At 42.0% G+C, this 20,508-nt stretch overlaps 1 protein-coding gene across 2 annotated transcripts; it reads right to left on the bottom strand.

The window, feature by feature from the left end:
* Positions 1-1,968: 1,968 nt before the first annotated feature.
* LOC142590275 (uncharacterized) lies at positions 1,969-20,174 on the bottom strand. 2 transcript variants are annotated; one of them, XM_075702254.1, is made up of 8 exons: positions 20,081-20,174; positions 18,477-18,512; positions 15,083-15,121; positions 13,400-13,456; positions 11,578-11,595; positions 7,887-7,945; positions 7,680-7,754; positions 1,969-2,215 (listed from the first exon to the last, which is right to left on the bottom strand). In XM_075702254.1, the coding sequence occupies exons 1-8, from the start codon at positions 20,118-20,120 to the stop codon at positions 2,042-2,044; spliced, it is 498 nt and encodes a 165-aa protein (XP_075558369.1). In that variant the 5' UTR covers positions 20,121-20,174; the 3' UTR covers positions 1,969-2,041. The 2 variants fall into 2 exon arrangements, with proteins under 2 accessions (XP_075558369.1, XP_075558370.1); XM_075702255.1 differs by having other exon boundaries at positions 13,400-13,411.
* Positions 20,175-20,508: the final 334 nt, after the last annotated feature.

Raw genomic sequence — 20,508 nt, 5'->3', positions numbered from 1 at the left:
GCCGTGTAAACGATACTTGTGCCAGAAGTCCTGAACGTCAGCCTAATTGTAATCCCTTATCGATTCGCTAGCTTTGAGAGTGTTGAGAGCGGAAAGAAAAAAGTGGATGGGGTACAAATTGCGGAAAGTGAGTCATGTGTGAGAAGTATATATATATATATATATATATATATATATATATATATATATATATATATATATATATATATATATATATATATATATATATATATATCAAAGCGCATATCTCTCACATTTACCGCTAAACCGCCACAGTTTCTTCTGTAGAAATTGCATTTCGCTGCAAAGCAAGCTACTATGTAAACCACGGAGGTTTTTATGAGTACCTAAAAATTTCGATATGCATAAGAACTTATCATCTAGCATGGTATGTTTCCATTTTTTTGATCGTAGGCAACGCAATAATAATTGAATAAATAATGGTTCGTGCTCAAGGAATCATGTTTAAAATTGACTTTGAGATGGTTTTGGGTTTGCGAAAATGACAATTTATCCCAGACGTTGAAGCAGAGAAGTACAGCAGCGCTTAGCGCGGGATTCGAGCTCCTCGAATGCTTTTCTAAGAATAGGTGGCGGCAGCATTTGGCTGCGACGAAGCACGTGACGCAGTGGGACCGGAGTGTTTTGTACGCGAATGTTAGACAAATGGCAATCGGTTTATTTGTCACCTTTTGTGCGTGCCCTTTACCAGCCGTAGGTGCCGCCTATTCGACGTCAACTTGATTCCTTACGAAGCAAAATGAATCCTCAATGCTCTCGGTCTGTGACACGTGGATGCTGTGGGAAACACTCGCTGTTGTTGTACCCCTATCGACGACAAACATTACAGCCTGAGTTTAGTTGGCCTGGCCCCAATGGCATCGTACTTTTGTTGTTCCGTTACACCTTGTTGTTAGACCAAAATTTTCCGCGTATTTGTACCTACCGTGTTTCTAAATTCGACTCTCTCTCTCTCTCTCTCTCTCTCTGTTGCTCTTCATGAAGATGGTCCACTTCACACCCTGTCCTCTTTTCAAATTGTAAAGCTGTTCCGCTAGATATTCTGCTTTTGGACTAGTAGCTGCGGCATGTATTCCTTGCACAGGTGCGGCTATATTGAAGCACATTATTTGCCTTTCTCATTCTCCATTATATAGAATCTGTAAGTACAATTATGGCTAAGACATGTCTTTAGAGTACTACTTAAATGAGCATTCGAGCCGTAAAAGCTCTACTTTCTCTCGGAATTTAACGCGGCCCATACACAAATGAAATATAAGCCGTATATATAATATGTATATATATATATATATATATATATATATATATATATATATATATATATATATATATACGCATACGTATAAATGTCCGAATATCCTGTATATTAGGTATAGTGTAGACAAGTGGTCAATTATGAAATGATAATGCATATTATGCTCCAGGATATATTCACGAAGACACGGCCACGCTGGTTGGAGTCGATATGGAGCGATGAAGAATGCCTGTTTTTAGGGGTGCAAAGAGATTTTTTAGAAATAATTGGTCCATGGGGAGCTGCTTTTTATGTATGGGCCCGCAAGAGAAACTGGTCTCTGTGGCACTGTACGAGAACCAGACTTTCAAATTTAGTAAGGCGCTGAGCGAAAAACGTGTCCAGTTCTGTGGCATATACTCCTTGCATTATTTTGCGAAACGAGATGACGCTTGCTCGAAAAAGAAATTATTGATGAGGTTTTTTAATTAAAGCCGGTTATATTTTTGTGTCAGATCAGCATTCTGTTTTTTTGATAGACAAAAAATCATACTACCGATACTACCGTCTGCCCTGAGGTTTGAGAGTTTTTCCGTATGCAGATTTCGTTCAAGGATTGATTCCACTAGAACCATTTAGGAGTGGTTAGTAAATTATTCAATCCCATGACAAGGGTAAGTTATATGTACGTAGAACACATCATGGCACAAGAGAACAGTTTGTCTGTTCGATTTATTGAAGGATATAACCCAAAGAATCAATCAAGAGCAGTAATGACCAAAGTGCTTAACGTCGCATGAGGTAATAGTTCCCGTATTCGTCCCAGCAGTGTTTTCTGGCCTTTGGAACATTGCAGTTGACTCGACGAGCATAATGTCTGCACTCTCCACGAACACATATGCCTCTGATGCACTGAGTTACATGAGCTCTTATACTTCTTTCAGCAAAGTCATTCGCAATCTGAAATAAAGAGAAACCGTAACAACCGTACTATATAAAATATTATAGGAATTTTAAGAACGTGTAGAACCTAACGAAATTTTTTTTCACAAATTTCATCGAGCTAAATTCGACTACTGACGGTGTTATTTTTCTTCGCCACCACTTAAAGGCATGCGTTTCAGCCCATCATTTCTACACAAGTATGATTTATTAAGAATAAGAACTATCATACATTCGCACAAGTATTATTTATTTTAAAATCAGACTTTCATGAAGTATTTCTTTGGCCACAATATACCTTCGTGGCGCTTTCCTAACATCTAATAAAACACATGAAGGAAAAAAGAAGGAAAACATATTGAACGCAGACGTTCTAGTTCCTAATCCAAGTTTAGGAGTTGGACTATACTGTCACCATTCGATAAACTTACAGGTCATAACACGAGTTCTTCTCGGCTGCAAAAAATATGGTTTCACATAATAATAGGAAATTCGCAGTTTGTGAGAGCCTTACATAAATGTATGATTAGTAGTACATGTGAAGTTTTGCTAGCCGCATGCGTCTTCCAGGTGCGGGCAACTCGGGAAAGATGTCAGTCTCAATCCACCATTAGCGTCCAACAGCACGATAGCACACATTTTCTCCCCAGAGAGTTACAGAAAAGTTATGGATGGGCCCCTTCAACCCACATGGCCTAATATAATCTTCACTAGCACACCGTATGTTGGAGGTTATATGATTTAATGTGGGGGCTATTTCAAGGATTCGAGGGCGAGTCCAGAAGCCTATACTGGAGGACAGTTTTCTTGGATGTGAAGCCAAACTAACGGAGCAGAAGCGCCTATATCTCACTGCTGTTGCAATGAGTCCCACAATTATATTCACGTTAGCTTACGCGTGAAATATAGAACATGGCCGACGTTCGATTTCGCCTCACGCGATTGGACTAGATTGGCCTAGGCCGCGATATCGGCGCAGCCTGGTCAATCGCACGAGGCGAAATCGAACGTCGGCTTTTCGAACGTGTACAAGGTAGCGGCCCATATTTCTTTTGTATATTGCCGCACCTAATTTGAAGAGATAGGGAGAATTCACCAGCCAACTACTGACGTTTTCGCCGCATTTCTTAGTTTGCCCGTTTCAGTCTTCACACACTCGAGAAGTTCGCATGTTTTACGCCCTCCTCTGTTGTGGAAGTGGTTCCCACGTCTTCAGGTCAGTTTTCGTCACATGGAGGAAGCAAAAAACTCGGATGGAATATGACATCGCTCAGCTAGCCGAGGCCAGCCAACTTCCTCTAACAGCGCCCTTTCGTCTGTCCGGGACATATCTGCGCGGTGGCTCTAGGTAACTATTCGGTCCCTGTAGCTGCTGCACCATTTAAGAGATTACTTGGTTTGTGCTAACATTTAGGACGTGCCAACCTTCAAAGGCACGGAAGACGCACGAAGTACATGGAGAATGAAACAGACAGTTATTTGCTGCCGAGCGCGTTCTACTTCGGTTCAAGAGCGCTGCTTTGAAGCAAGGTTGGTAATCCTGTTAATCGCTCGGGCGCCTGGGCCAAGGCCATACAATTCCTGAGGCGTCACTTGCGCTTACCGCCAGTGTTAGTGCAGTCTCCAGTGCTCTCGTTCGAAGCCCGTGCGGATGCCTGAAGGTCATTCTCGCTCAACTTTCTCGCGCATTCCATAAGTATGTCATATGAGCCGCAGCGTGCCCTGAACTACGGTGATTATTCAAGTGAAGGTTTCTAGAAGGGCAAAAACCTTGAGCATAAACGCGCGGATCACTACAATTGAGCTACGCGTTTACAGGGAAGTGTTTCTGGTATAACTGCCATCGATGATGAGGTGATACCACCATAGACGCCTAGGCAGACCTGCTAGGCGCAAAGTTGATAGAAAATAGAAGCTCCGGCAGTTCTGTGCTTAAAACATCTGGCATCGGCGTCGGAACAATTTACGCGCACGCTCTTCCAAAGCCTCGCGTTTTGACACTTCCGACGGAGGCGTCGCACGTGCGCAATTGTCTTTTTTTCTGTTTACACACCGCCGCCTTGGCGTCTTCAGAGATGAGAGATGAGGCCACCGCAACTGACGTATGGAAACTCAACTAAAAAGAGGCGACAACAAGCTACCCCCTGCCTATCATATGACGTATGCCAATATGTCTTTTATATTGCTAGTGACTATAGGATCCAAGATTGTCACGCGATACTCACTTCTAGATTCTTTTTCCTTTCTACATGGTTTGACACCTGTTTTTTTCGCTTGTCAAGTCTTCTGGGATACACATGACCAAAATTGGCAACAAATTGCTGCCGAAGCCAACAAAACAACTGCGCGCGTCGGCTGCGCGAAAGCCAGGCATCCTGGTAAGCACAACCGTCGGCACGCGGAAACGAGTGAGTGAGCTGAATAATGCTGCAGCAGTTCTATACAGACGCCGGCGTCGTTCACACGTTAGCCATGACGCTGTGATCGCACAGGCGCTTCAGGGCTGCGACGCAGGTGGTGGGGCTCGCTGTTCAGAATTAGCTCAATGCATATGGGATGAGTGTTGCCTCCTCTATTTTTTAATGGCTGCCGAATGCGGCCGGCACAACTGTTCACCACCCTCTCCTATCGTCTTGTCCTACTCTCTCCCATCGGCTAGGGTTCGTACTTTTTAAGTTCCTGGAGAACACGGGGATGTCGTGTAAATTACGAATGCGCGGCATAGCTACCCATGACAGCGGTACCTTACGGTACCGCGCGTTACAATCGCCTCGATCTTCTCTCTATACTCTCTTTTCTTTCTTCATGATGCCCTCCTCCTCTTCCCCTAGGCGCTGAGTCGTGCTTTAAACTGAATTAGGGTTTGGGTACGGGCTTGTGGCATTCCATTGTTTCAAACATATCTCGCTCTCTAGCGTCAGTGCCTGCTTTACGGTCGTGGTGTAGAGTACCATATGAGTACCGTATCACGACGCAAGGAGGAAGAAGTAATTTTTTGCTAAGTTGTGCAGTTATCCGTTAGGCAGCGCTCCGTATCTCTCATAATGACCATGTTGGCTGTCACGCTTGCTGTAGATGAGATGCCGTGTTTTTGGGTGACGCGTCCTACGCGTTCCCCATGGCTTCACACCATTTAATTATGACTCGACCTTAGGTGTGCAATATTAAATGCTAAATTTATACATCCTGTATGAGGTTAGTACATCTGTATGCTCTCGCTATTTTTTAATTGATAACTGTTCTGTGATATATCATTAGGAATGCGACCGCCGCTGGCGCTTATGAGGAAGGCGTCTTCATCAAACGCCGTGATAATTTATCAGCACTGTATACATATGGCAGGTCCTAGCTACGTTATCACCTTAAAAATTGCAGATGTTACCTCAAAATTTTATAAACTGTGCTAATGCGCTATCTTTACTGGTCAACTGTAGGGCGTAGGACCATTCAAGATATAGCTTTCAATGGTGCCAGTGATCTTTATTACAGACTGCGAAGGACCAAGTATTGCAGTAGTCTCGGTAAGATTCTCCATCGACACTGGGTATTGAAGGATAATGGTTTGCGGTGAGAGTCAAGAGGCTAGTATTGGCCATTCACGGTGCAAGGATAATCGCTTTTTTTGAATACTTCAGTGCGTAGTGCAGTCTTAGTGGCGTTTGACCAGAACGAGTTTTCCATCACCAGCTCCTGGAAGCTCTATTTTCTTTTTTTTTTCAAAATGACGCTACACTTTGAAGCGTGAAAACGTCACGAGTTTCATGACGATTCCAAGCGAGGACCTTAAGTAGAGGAGCCGACGCTCAACGTCTGCTCTACGCAGGCACGTGAAAAAAAGTACAGATACAGGTGCACTCAGTGAGAAAACGGGGACAATCCATGCCACAGAAGCAGCCGGGAACATTGGTGCCAATACTGTCAAAGTGCTGAGAGGTTATGTTCTGATAGATCCTGGAAGGCGAACTATGCGATCTTTATTATCTTGAACTCATAACTTGCATTCCATCAATGAATACATTCTTGAAAATCCGTAAATGGTGAATGTTTTTAAATTAGCCAGGCAAAGGAACTAGAACATTATGCAACTCATAGATGCCACCAACACTTAGGCTTGATATAGGTGCGCTGTAGTATTGGTAAAGACAGTTTGTGTGGTGATGAGATTACGTCGTTTGAAAATTTGAAAAATAAAGACGCTAGCTTAGTATATGGGCAAAATTAGCGCAGTCTTACATTCGAGGTAAGAATAAAGCAATTGAATTTTTTCCGTGAGAAAGTGGTATCGGGCATTCGAACAGGCCATAAATGTGACGTTGAATGAGCTATAGAGGCTGTGATAGTTTAATTGGATTCTGGGGTTTTACATCCCAAAACCACAATTTCATCACGAAGCACGCCGTAGTGGAGCACTCTGGATTTCTTGCATTTCGCCGCCGTCGAAATACAGCCCCCACGACCACGATTTCAACCTTGTGCTCAACACCATAGCCGCTAAGCCATCGTGGCGGGTCAGGCAGTGAAGAAGATTAAGATAATCAGCTTGAGCAACATCAAATAAATATCTTAATCGCCAATAAGACAGAAAACAGGCAAGCTCTTCTAGCAATAAAAGAAGCACGAAAAAGGCGAGAAAACATAAAATCTTTTCAATATTTAAATATTGCAAGAACTGTGCAAGCTCTACAATTTGTTAAAAAAAATAGACAATAGCAAAGTCGTAAGTTCTAAAACTGTATAAAACGCGAAAATCGCGCAGAACGGAAGACACACGCTATCACGCTACCTTCATCATTTGTAGTGACAACATGCTACCAATCTTAAAGGATAGGACGATATCTCGGTTTGCGTCATGTCAATGCTGTAATAAACTAACGACAGAAAAGTGAACGTCATACCCGAAATTACGCTATACAACGTTTCATACAGGCATCTCAAGGCCGAATACAGAGACAGTAAGGAACCTTCAGATAGGCAACCGTTAATTTATGCCTTGCATAATGCGAAACCAAAAATAATTCAGAGCCTGTGAGGCGCGCAAAATTAAACATAAATGACATGCGCGAAAGCTGCATGCCAGCGCACGGGTGAATGTGTCATTGCCGCTGACACATGAATGTCATCAGCGGCAGCGTACGAGGTCTTTCTTTGACCTACGGGGAGGTTACAGTTGATAATGATAAATTTCTTATGACGAGATGAGTTCCTGATAACGCTGGCGGCGCCCTACACCAAAAGGAAAATGATGGGTATACGGATACAGTAGAAGTAAGTTTCAATGTTGTATAATTATCTCCTGATTCGCACATGCAGGTAGAGGTTTCTATAAAGTGTTATTTAAAACATATATCTAAAACAGAGCAGGTGTACTGACAAGCAGGCGGATGGCTGCCACAGCGTTCTAGCATTCACGTTGATTATTAATCCCTGAATAAAATTGATGCGGATTCCATGATATGCTTAGCAAAGTGAAAATTGAGCCTACCTGTAGACAGGGCGTAAAGTTTGGAAGCTGGTAAAAAAAGCCATCTGGACACCATGCGTGGCAGCTCACGGTATACTGTAAGAAAGGGAAAAAAATCCTAGACCTCGCAGTGACTGACAGTTCGTAGAAAGAATACTCAAGTAGATACTTCATTATATGCATGTTGTAGCTCTTAAAGAAAAATTATTAATTTAGCATCCTACTTACCAATGCGTTTCCAGATTTCAGAACTTTGTATATACAGCCATGTCTGTCGATGTGTACACCTAAAGCATGACGGAATGTGCATTCTACATTGTAACGAAGTGCGAATGCTGTTTTTTTTCACTATAGTGCGTTTATAAGCAATATTTATTTTCCTAAAGTTTAACTGTATTGCTTATTGACGTTGAACGAACGTAGCTTTAAGACATGTAAAACAAGCCCAAAACCAGATTTTATACACGTTTGCGTAAGTCAAAGAAACACCATTTTTAATATGGTAAAATGAAGTGAGCGATAATTTTTAGTGAAAGTATATAGCACATCTAAACCAAGACTCCAGTAACACATTCATTGCGTAAAGCATGGGATGAAGCTGAACATATGAGGTGTTATTATCCAATTTACCACTGCCATGCAACGGTAATGATAACCAATAGTCAGTAATACCTAAAAAGGGGCACAAAAATTTTTAATTATAGAAATCTTGGTCCGATCTCATTGACCACTACCTGTACTTTTTAAGTGTGCCCGTAAAGAACCAGGTCTGATGTATACGACCGGCTCTTTATCGGTGTCATTGCTTCTTCGTTTGTGCTCAATCGGCCCTGTACGCAGACATTGGGGGCTAGGTGTTTTGGTTATCACATCACTGTTTTGTTCAACGCTGCAACATTGGTTGAAGTCCTTGCATTCGACCATTTCACTAGGCCCGCACACGTGGGAGGGTCTGTAAATTGCAGGTTTCTTTGTGCTCTTTCAACGGTCAAGACAAAGAAAGCGCGCTATGATGAAAGGCTTCTGCGTTCAGTCAAAAGTTCTAAGCTTAAATGCCACCATATATCAACGTTAATTTTCGAGTAGTGATTTACAGCACAAATGTTACTCCTGAACGAATAATGCAGATCGTATGCATATCTTGTAATTATATGAAGCGACGCCTTCGTAAAGTCGTTATTCAAACAACATAAATTTTCTGAATTTCTAATAAATTTTCCGAGTATTCTTCCAATACACGGTGAATTCATTTTGTTTCGTGCTTCGTGAGAGGTATGCAAGCTTAAACAATAACTTACCGAATATGGTGACATCGGTGTTTTAGCAGTTAGTGTGTATTGCACATTAAGTTTTTGGTACATGTGGAGCGGCCATTCATTCAGAGCAGACAGCGAAGTTGGTGTTTGTACCAGCTTCGCCGCGTGCTGGCACAATAATTGTCGGGCTACTGTTCAATCACTTTCTGCTTTGAGCCATTTTCTACGGCCTTCGAAAGTGTGGGTAACCGGAAGATGACGAATAAATATTTCAAAATTACTGCTGCACCAACAGAGCCTGTTGCAAAGGAAACGTTTATCTGTCTACATAACCGAACTTTAGCGCATCGTCATCGTCACTGTCGCACAGAAAAGTCCCAAAAATCCGCCATAAATAAAGCATAACACAAACAAATGGTTCTCGAACCCTGGAAATTCATTGGTGCAGCCCAATTTACTCATTATGGCACGCATGCCATGAAGAGAAGCAGAAAATAATATACTCTGCAGGTTCACTTGTGCGTGATGTAGCGATTTTGAAGCATCGACTATTTACTTCCTGCAATGAAAGTTTGTGCTCGTTTAGATCCAACTGAAGGTCGATGTTTAACTTCTGAAAAAAAGAAGTTTACGCAGCCCTGCCGCCGATCATTAGCAATCATATTTGCTGTATCATAATGCTGGAGCTACACTCAGACAAAAAAGTGACGCCAGGCGGTAGCTTTCTTTAGAACGCAACTGCCGTTGTGATGTTCACAGGTAAATATGACGTGGTCTGTGGTGGCGCTATGTACACGTACCACCATGTGTCAGCAGGTTCTGGGACGTGTTCGTGGCCAAGATCTACTGCGCGTCTTTTGCCGTGGTGCGCAGTTTCATCTGCAATGCTCCCCGAAACTTTACTTACTTCTATTCGTACAGTGCCAGCACACACACGTAACATTTATATCCTAACCTGGTTCTTTCGTATCCGCTCACTTTACCATTTTTATCGCACTTGTGCGTGTTGCTTGCACTGGGCGACATGGCTTCTTTCAAGCTGGCAAGAACTGAATTTAGAGATTTCTTATGCATCATGCCTGTACTTTTTTCTACCGACGTTTTCTTTGCACACCTTCCGGGGTGTGGCATGGCTGCAGCTGCTGCTGTCTGCTGATGGTCATGTCCACCTACAGGTCAATATATTTGCGAATAAATATAGTAAGTTTATATCCGCGTCGAATGCGCGCATCGTCAGATGGGTTTACGTAACCCGTGTATGCTAACCTCATGTAGATAACCGACAAGTTAGTGCCACTAAGCACGCTTCTGTTTTCATTATAAGTGATAGTTTTCGTTATTCTTACGTAAAAATTCTCATATTGACACGTTGACTTGTTTGACTTTTTGTTTATTCCCGGCTTGTTGGCATCTCTAAAACAGAACGACCTGTTATAGGAATAGCGCATAATATTATACGGATGCAGTATTGTGTTTTATTTTAACATATGAATTCAATGTGTTGCCCGAGTTTGTGCCAACTTTTCGCGAATCATCCATCTGTGCTACTGGGATACAGAAGATTCAGAATCACTTATTCTTTCTTTATACGTCTCATGCTTTGCTGCACATACACCTGTTATCACCATTCCTCCCTCAACAGCACCACACGTCGTCTTCGTCATCGTAACGTCACTGCATATGCGCCTCACGGTGTGAACCAGGGTGACCCGGAGTTGGCCCTTCAGCATAGCCTGTCAGCGGTGTGGTGCTTAAATGCGAAATGTGAACGACAATGCAGTTGCGTCACTTGTCTTGAATGAACGTAAACGTTACGTGAGGTTTCACGGAGGATGTGCTAATATGAAGCACAATTGTACGCATCAGCGGTGGTCCGGTAAGGTTTGATAGACTCCTTGGTGGAACGTCGCTTCACGTATCTTCCCGGTTTGCGTTCGTTATGTACAACAGTTTGTTTTGTTGTTGTTGCGCTGTCGTCAAACGAGAACTTTTCATTTTCCTCAAGCCACCTGGTAAACATCAGCCCGACCTAAGTACAAGGTTATTAAAAGGGCCGGAACCGTAGAAAGAAACCAAAGTAAACTGACAGAGGATGAAGACACTCAAGACCGTGCGCGGTATGCGAAGTGACTCTTTCTACTTATATATCGTACAGCTTAATTGCTTGACTGGCAACTCACGCGATTTCTTGTGTGTGCACGAGTATTTCTTTCATTTCATTCATGTGTTAGAATTGCTGAAATGAACGCTTGTAAGCGATGGAGACGATAAAGTTGCATCCGCATAGGGAGAGTGTAGTTCCGCTTGTTCAGGCGTACTACAGCATATGGTAGTTACGCCACGCTTCGTGGTGGCGTAACTACGATAGGAAAATCCTAAGTTTTTTTTTCTTTGAGATTTGTTTTCTAAGTCTAGCGCTTGCTATTCATAAAACTGAAACGGCATTTTGCCCTATGTGTTTATGCCTCCATTATTTCAAAAATGAACGAGACATTTATCGCGCACAGTTTCAATGGTAAACATTCACTGTATAATGGGCTTCGTAGATGAATCCCTGCACTTGCCTTAAAATGCAGTAAAAATAATGTGCCGTCATTGCTTGTGTTCAAAGCATAGTGCTGAGAAATAGGTTTGTAAGTAATTAATAACTTTAATTGACTTACCATAGTGCACGGTGCGATCTAATAAATAAGAAACATATAATTTTAATAAATCAATTCCTAATGTCACCCAAGAAAGTGTAGTACATAAGCTTGTCTTCAAGATATAGCTGGTGGTCAAACAAGAGCGCTAAAGTCCTCTTGTTATTCCTGGGATATCAAGTTTACTCACGTATGATATAGCCTGTCATTTATTACAAATATACATCAACTACAATCTATTTGCACAGATATATATTGTAATAGGTATTTCACATACAGAGCAAGAGTTCGATTCATTGCACCTATTTGAAATACAGTAATGCGTAAAACGAAAAATTCTGTATTTGCATTCGTAGAATATTTATCCTCAATTACTAACAATTATCGTAGTGGTCCATTAATAACGTTATTCATATCCTATCAAATTTTGCCATCAATTCAAATAACTTCCACAAATGCGAAAATTACAAGACATGAACATAGAAGCAATTTACGGTCTTCCTACTTTGTTTTTTATTGTACGATGATTCGAAGGAAGAATACCACTGGCCAACACGGACTGGGCCACATCATGACACAAATGGGCAAATGCTTTGTTCACGTTGAAGGATGTTTATCGGTGCCACATTGGTCTGTGTGCACATGCGAGTTCCAATGAAAAGGAAAGCACGCAGTCAAAGGTACGATGTAAGAAATTTAGAAAGCCATGTCCAAGTAAAAGAAAGACTTCCTGTGTTTAGTTATTATCCTAAAGAACACACCTTCGTTCAACACCAGAAAAGAACAAATGTTGCTGAAGTACATTATTTCTATCGTATATTCTTGCGCTGATTACATTATCCAGTTAGCTAACGGAAAGTCAAGCTTTGTGAAGAAAGTAACCACACTCGTAGATGTGACAAGAAACGTGCATCCTGAAAGCATATTTCTCTGTGGATAAAAGTTCCTTGCAGTGCGCCCTTACTCTCACGTCATGAACCACACCTTCTTTGAGCTTGTAAAAGGATGTGTGCAATCAATGCACTCTGTAAATTCTAACATACACTCCTGAAATATAGAGGAAAGCAGGAATGCTTGATAATATGTAAAACAATGAGCAGTCAACGAAAGAGCAGAGACTAGTTCCCGCAGTGTTTGAAGACAGGAAAGTGAAAGTATTGATGATAGGCTAAAGGAGAAATTAGAGGGTCTAATTCCAATCCACGCAGGACACTGTAATTGGAGATCGCTGAAATATATACGCGTATAATCAGAGCGCAGATGACACGAACCAGAATAATGATGTTGATAATGACAACGATTTTGACTGGCCGAAAGAAAATTTCTGCAGTTTGGCGCTCACTATAACGCAGACAACACTACAATACTACGCCTAATGTGGTCCAAAGCCGCCATTACATTCACATGTGGTGGTGTCGTTGACTGTCCTATTTGACTAGCATTGGCTATACGGTGCCTGCGGCTTAACAGATAAACTATCGCGATAGATGACATTCCGAAGCTATAACGTTCGTGCTTCTGTTCTCTAAATTTCACTGACGTCATCTGAGTTTCCTTAGCTCTACAATTATTATTTTTTGCATCCGCATGTAAGCACAATGTTGTGCTCTTCGGAAAAATATATGCGCTTCCGCATTACTAATCTGGTACTTTTTATTGTCTGCCTTTTTTTTTCTTTTGAGAATGCCACCCAGGCACATTAGAGGGAATTGTTATTCAATGTGAACATTGTTGGCAGTGAACAAACTGTCTATTTCTTTTCTTATGTGTGTTGTCTATTATCTTTATCGAGCTTAAGCATGTACAAGCGTCCCAAACCTCCATAAGAAAAGATTCAACTTACTTGACTTTTTGTCTTCGTAGAATATGAAAGAAAACAAATAGGTGTTTTGCAGTGAGCCTTTTAATTTGGAATGATACTACGTAATTATTCTCTCACTAAAGCACATAGGTTTGCGGTCATAGAAAACGTGGTAGAGCTAACTCCATCCATTCTTTTAGATGTATGCCGCTGTAGCATACATAGGAAGTACACCCAATGATGCATGTTTGTGCTACGTTCAGAATTATTCAACGCAATATTCCGGTGAGTTAAGAAATTATTTTCAAATAATAAATGAGACAGTTGTACAGCAATGCAGAAAACGTGTCATCAAAAGCGTTGTTACGGGCTACCTAATATGCAGTATTGATTTCTGGGTCCTCAATGTCGCCTAAAATAAAAATAACATAATAACCTGTGTGGGCGCGACAGTAGCCCTACTTTCAATTTGGCTGCGCTCGGAGCACGGCGTTCATCTTAGTGCGCTAGCTCTCTGCCTTGTGATATACACCAAATGTTTGAGCAATGACTATCTCCAATTGATAAAAATGGGGGTTCTCGAGACACACCAATGAAATTTGTACAAACGAACTGCAACAAGAGTAACAAAAGAAAACATTCGTTTAGAGTAGCTGCTTATGTAACAATTTGCTTATTATTCGTTTATCAACGTGATGCAGTCAGTGACACCTGGGTGCTCGTATAGCTGAAAAGCTCGTCGCAAATTGTCTTTATAACGGATCAAAAGCTCTTGATTAAAGCACGCTGGCGAGAATCACTATTAAGTGTTAACCGGTTAATAAATCAGAATCCGTTATAAGCGCCTGCCCGAACTTGACTTGCACCTAAAACCAATGTATACACCTAGTGCAAAAAGGTCCACAAAATCTCGGCATTGTTGATACTCATCCAGTTATAAGCCTTCTATGAGGACAGGAACATACGCTCTCACATACGCGGATGTATATGTTGATCTGATGATAAAGTTTGTAACTACATAATTGCAAGCAAGTCGATGGTAGTGTATTTGACAGTAATCTGGTAGAACAATACAAAAAATATGAAGTTTCCAACTTGACCCGTACTACTCACCCTGTACAGAGAAGAAAAGTTGAACCTCGCGCGTAACCCGCAACAGCTTTTTATTGGAAACAAAATCTGTCACAATTCTATGAGATGGGGCAACCAATCGGCAGTCGCAAACATTAGTTCTGAATTTGGGGCGGGCGTGCACCCGCTGAGGGTATTATCACATTTACAAATCCTGCTTAACATATATTTGTTGCTGGTTTCTTGCCTATATATAGGTTTTTCGTATCTATACAGAAGAACTAAGGAAGTTTGTTCCCACGAGTGATAAAAATGAATCCGCGTAATGGATAACTTGCGGTTGTATTTTACTCTGTAAACACGTGTCACTAGTGTTTGCTGTATTTTCAAGTTTACTGTAATTTTGTTCAGTTAACGCAACAATAATGTAATAGCATAGGGTTCCATGAACTTCCTAGTGCATGCTCATGTAATTTTTTTCTTGCCAACTTTTCTGTCATAGAGTTCATTATTCTGTTCCCATAAGAAATACTACCAATGTTTGTGCTCCTGTTGTTCAGAGCAATTTGCTTTGAACATACGTCCATAATCTATGCGCACACCAAAATAACATTCATAGGCTGAAAAAGAGAGACCACAGCGAAAATGCCTCACTTATTCCAGGAGCGGGCCCAGTGCTACTGGTGACTGGTCCTGTTCAACAGATAGAAAGAATCAAAAAGCACTTCGCAGTTACATTTATTAACGTACCATATAATTGTCAAGCGCTATAAATAAAATTGGTTAGCCTAGCACAAGCACTGCTATGCCACTGCATAAAAATTAACAATGCGTCAAAATTACTAAGCAAATCCTAACTAATCAAGCGTACTTGACATTCAGACACCGTGGCCGCAGTGTAGCTGCAGGCATATGTCCTTTGTGTTGAAGATTGTAGACAACGCATTAAAACAGTCACTCTTCCAATATTCAAAATATTAATCGTTGTTTAACATTTTACATGAAATCTGCGTTGTGATATTTTCTGTGTTCCTTCATATAAACAAGAGTTCCTCTGTTTCTGTGTTCCTGCATTTAAACAAACATCCTCCTGTGAACTCAGTTCTCAGCATGCGGCAATACTGAACAATTTAGCAAGATTTGCAATATTGCAACAACATTAGTACATACGGAAATATCAACGGCATAATACCCCAAAATATTTGCAGGATTCGTGCACATAGTACTAATTGGCGTGTTTTACGAAAAGAGACCTTTCTCTCTTGCAGCAGGGGGGGGGGGGTGTTACAGAATTTCAAGGGGAGCATGACAAACTTCTGCCGTGTAAGCAAGGTTCTTAAGAAGTGGCTCTGTGGATATACTAACACAGAAAAAAGGAATTAACAAAGGGAGGCGAAATACATCTATAGGAAGACTGATACAAAATTTAAAACTGCATGCGATTGTGCATTGTTCGATTATACTGCATACATATGTACCTTTGAGAAGGTTTTAACGCCAAAATTGACTTCTGTTCATCATAATAAAATTTAAAGTCAGCGTGAGCAACGGATTTTAAGCTGCAGCTCCTCGCGGAATAGTAATCAATATGACTCGTTGACGGGTTCCTTGGCCTTTGCTACATTCTGCTGGCTCATTTCTCGAGTTTCCTATTGGGATAAAGCCGAGAAGCATGGCAGTATAGTCACTGTTCATAGTTGGGTTGGTCTTCTATGCGGGTCTGTAGAAACAGTTGCCGCTTTACGGTGTCTGATATTGTGTCTGACTTGTACCAGCTACCACAACGAACCAATTTCCACAACTTCCACTGGCAGGTATCGTTGGATCGAACATTTCGTTTAGATAAGCAACGAACTCACGCTGACTGTGTGAGGTATTGCCGGCAACCAAGCCGGAGCCGACAGTGGGACAGTTCATCTCACGACCGATCACAAAGCTGGAGGAATTCACCTTTATCTCCACTCACCACGCCATAAACATCGGTTATAACTTGTTTCTAGTAGAAAATAGTAGCTAAGAAAAGAATTTGTGTTGAATGTGTGCTTGTTCGGCATAGAGGCCCCCAGCACTGAAACAATGGCGTGATGGAGAGCAGCAATGCCAGGGCGTTTTATCTCGCAGATGGATAGCACGAACTAAGGTGGCGTGTTGGCTCACACGTTTGCTTTCGCAGTTAGATGTATTAATTTACCATTTAATTGTGCAATCGGTATTCATATTGACAACAACAGCTTTATATAAGAAGCTGCGCACCGATCGCTAGTGTGGTCGACTTCGGCTGACAGCGTTGGCCTACAACTCTCTCGGTGGTTGTCATTGGAGGTGCCAGTAAAGGCGCTATTACGAAGTGTTTGTCGCTCGCAGTGACAAACTTCTGTTGACAGTTTCCGTGCACAACGAATGGAGCTCATGCAAAGATGTTTGCTTTGTACTGCGGAAGTCTTCCGAGCGTGAATGCAGGGACGCCCGGACTGAAGACGAAGCCAACTTAGCGCACACAGACGCCCACGCCCGTCCCACGTGTCGTGAATTGTCGTACACGGCAGGTCCGACGGGCACGTTTCGTGCGACAGATGGCGCGCGAAACCACGCCATTCCTTCGATGCTTGTTTGGTTGCTCCTCTATGCGCAGTAGCAGTATACTGAGTATACCGTCATTGCGGGATGCATGTACCAGCTGCGGCAGTGGCCATCAAATCAAAAAGATGGCATCGCAGCAGCCGTATGATTTCATTTGTTTACCTATTCTGGCACCCGATAACAATGGGTCAACGGCGTTTGCAGGAGTGGTCAGAATGAATGGACAGCAGAAAAAAAAATGCTTGCTTCATATTTCGGCAGTAAATGAGCGCGCTTGAAGTCGGCCCGTATCGCTCTTTGCATCCCCACAACTCGGAATGCGCGGCTCCACTAGAGCCAAATTGAAAACGGCTTGTTGCAACCTCTGTGCCAGCGATTTCTAGTTGCAAAAAGTTGCACGCCTGAATTACCGATGACGATGACCACAATTGTGACGGCAATAACATGTAACACGTTTTGGACTAGCAGACTAGTTTTTCAAATGACATTTCGATTCGTTGTACTCAATGTCATCACCGGTCAGTAAACAATATTGCGCATCCGGTCACTTGCGTCTGCCCCACGAGGTGGCGTTCAGCTGGCTACACTCACTGGTGTTTGGTTTGAAGTTATGCCTCATTTTAATTTATTGACTATTACCCCCAGAAAGTGTAAAAGTCAAAACAAAGAAAAATTATGGTCAGTGTTCTTTTGAGCTGCAGCAGCAATGACACACCTATAAGTTTGCGTTAACGTTTCTAAAACAACTAAGACTGTTTTTGAACAACAATAATCGAAATGCGTCTGTAGCTATTTTTGCAAGATGAATGTATGGACAGCTAGATTTGCCGATCATAAGTGAACGGTTGTGATTTAGTATGTAAAGCTACCAGGCAATTTTCTCCCCTCAGCATTGTGTAATTTATGTTTTGATCATTTTTGTGCCCTTTTTGATGTTTTCGGAAGAATGCAGGTTGTTTCCGTAGTATGCCTGTCTGGTGCGATAAATGTCTGGATGTATGGCATATATTGATGACATGACGCTTGGAACATTCTGCATGCATCTAGAAACTGTGCAAATCTCACACAACACACTTTAGGGCCCATAAGAAATATTAAGAAAGTGCTTACTTTCCTTTAATTGAGGGTAGATGTAAGTATGAAATACCTACCGGCAAACTTGTTTGGTTGCAGTAAATACAACGATTTCTGACAACCGCCTCGCAACCATCCTCGGCTCTGATAAAGAGCGTTTTCTTAATAGCCTTGTCATAACCCTATCGCAACCATTGGTATGTACAATCAACCTGACAACAAGGCGATCTGGGTCCCAATGGCCACTCACAGGCCATTGTAACAGGAAGAAAGATGTCGAAAAGGGTGTCAGTTCTTTGAGGGCTGCGAAATCTTTACCGGAGTGACGAAAACTTCGCACAATAATAAGCATCCAAGTGCATTCTATTTGTTTATTGAAGACAGGTGGCTTTACCTTCAGTTGAGCTACTGACATTTTGGGCCGATGTTGCTGAAACGAAATCCAACGGACATTATCAGACGGGACCTAACAGCATGCGCATTCGTATAGTAAATGTGCTATTTCTCAACAGTATAAAAACTGGCATAAAATATTTTTTTAGAATCATACACCTAGCAATTACTAGCGGAAATAAACAGGGTGCCAGCTACGTTTAGCCAGAGCTTAAAAATGTGCCGATGCACTCTAAGATGACGCAATGAAATGAATGTTGCATGTTCTTGTATGTGTAAGTAACACTATTTTTTGCACAGCGTCTAATTTTACAGTTAGTCAAGATTAATGAACCAACTTCTGAAACAACGAAGTTAGGGAGAAATTTCAAGTACAATGTTGTAGGGCTGTTTTCACAACTTCCAAATAATCAGTTCCTAACTTTCTAATAACTATTAGTTTTTTTTCGCTTACTGCAGATGACAACGAAATGCAAAAATACCACGTCACATGCCCACTTTCGTGCCGTGATTGCAGCGCTCCCAAACGTTATGTATATAAAAGAAAATAGCATTTAGCAGGGAGTGCTGCCGCGCCAGGGCAGCGCGACGCAGGCATTGACTGTGCAATTGACAACGCCAACCGCTATCGCTAGCTCTGCGACAACGGTTGCCGTAAAGCCAACACCTCCGTCGCTGCCCTGTCGTGGCACACACCCTGCTAAATTATGCCTTCCTTTCTTCGCGGAACACAGAATTCGTAAATACTTTACGAGTGCGCTATACTCGCGGACAACTTTCTGTGGCTATGAAGGGAAAGCTACGGGGGCGGAGCTTCTGCACATGCGTTACCACGCCGAGTAGTCCGGCAGCGTTTGACACTGCTTTTGGTGCCTCGGAACAGACGCTGAATCGGCGCACCTTCCGCGTGCGGCGGTTTCGTGTTTGCCCAGACGCGGAAAGGAAAAGCTGCAAAATAAGTAACCTTTTACAAAAATTCAGGGGTGTGTTTTGTGTTATTTATATGTTGCTAATAAGGTGCCTATGTTTTCTCTTCCCCAGCTTAAGCTAACATGAATGAAAACGTGGGACTCTCTTCAGAAGTGATCTCACTCGTGCGCAATTTACCTCCATAGCTTTCCCTTCATAGCCAACAGAAAGTTATCCGTGAGTACCGTAAAGTACGTGAGTACCAAAACTGACGTTATATTTCTTAACTTCTCTTCGGCCACATTGAAATGTGAACAGACGGCATTGACCTATCCCAGAGCAATATTTGGATGCTTAAGCTCATTTTAGGTGTATATCAATTTGTTTAAAGAAAGTGAACTTAGACTCGATGCAATTACAGCCCCTAAGAGTCATGTGATTCTCGAAATTTCAATATCTCTTTCTGAAAAACTTTCATCTATGCCCACTCAACCTAAAAGCGGCTACATGGTGCAACAATTTGACGCTGCTTGTTAGAGTACCACTGGCGAAGCGCAATTATCAGAGTTTTACATAGAACTTTGACTTTCCCCACATATATAGCATAAAAAGAGAAAAGGGAAAATATAGGCTTTGTAGCAACGTTTGTAAACGCCAGCAGCAAGGTATGCAAGAAATCAGGAAACTCCAACGCACCAGAAATACAGGCCAACGCAAAAAGCAACGTAGTTAACATTGCTTGCTTCTCACTAGTAGAAAATTTGCTTTACCGATGCTCTGGAGATTTCCGTCGGCTTTTGTAAGTACGGCACCGGTATTTTGTGGCTTTATTTTGTTGCATAGACGAATGACGAGCCAATGGTGGAGCGCTATCGTGAACTTCAATCTTTTTGACTTTTGTTCTTCAGATGGTACATTGGATGTGTCAGTACTGTCGTACCCGATGAAGAGATATATCTTTGATGTTGATATGCTATTGTGGCAGCAAAAAACACGGAAGGTCCGCCGCTAGCAAACAGGTTGCATTCAATAATTGACATTATGGCTACAACTTCTAGAATCTTTGACATTGTGTTAACCTTAGCGCTGCCCAGGTCGTGGTATACATCATAGGTCCTTGAAAT

The sequence above is a fragment of the Dermacentor variabilis genome, chromosome 8, assembly GCF_050947875.1.
Source record: "Dermacentor variabilis isolate Ectoservices chromosome 8, ASM5094787v1, whole genome shotgun sequence".
Lineage (NCBI taxonomy): Eukaryota > Metazoa > Arthropoda > Arachnida > Ixodida > Ixodidae > Dermacentor > Dermacentor variabilis.
This window is presented reverse-complemented; position numbering and strand designations above follow the sequence as displayed.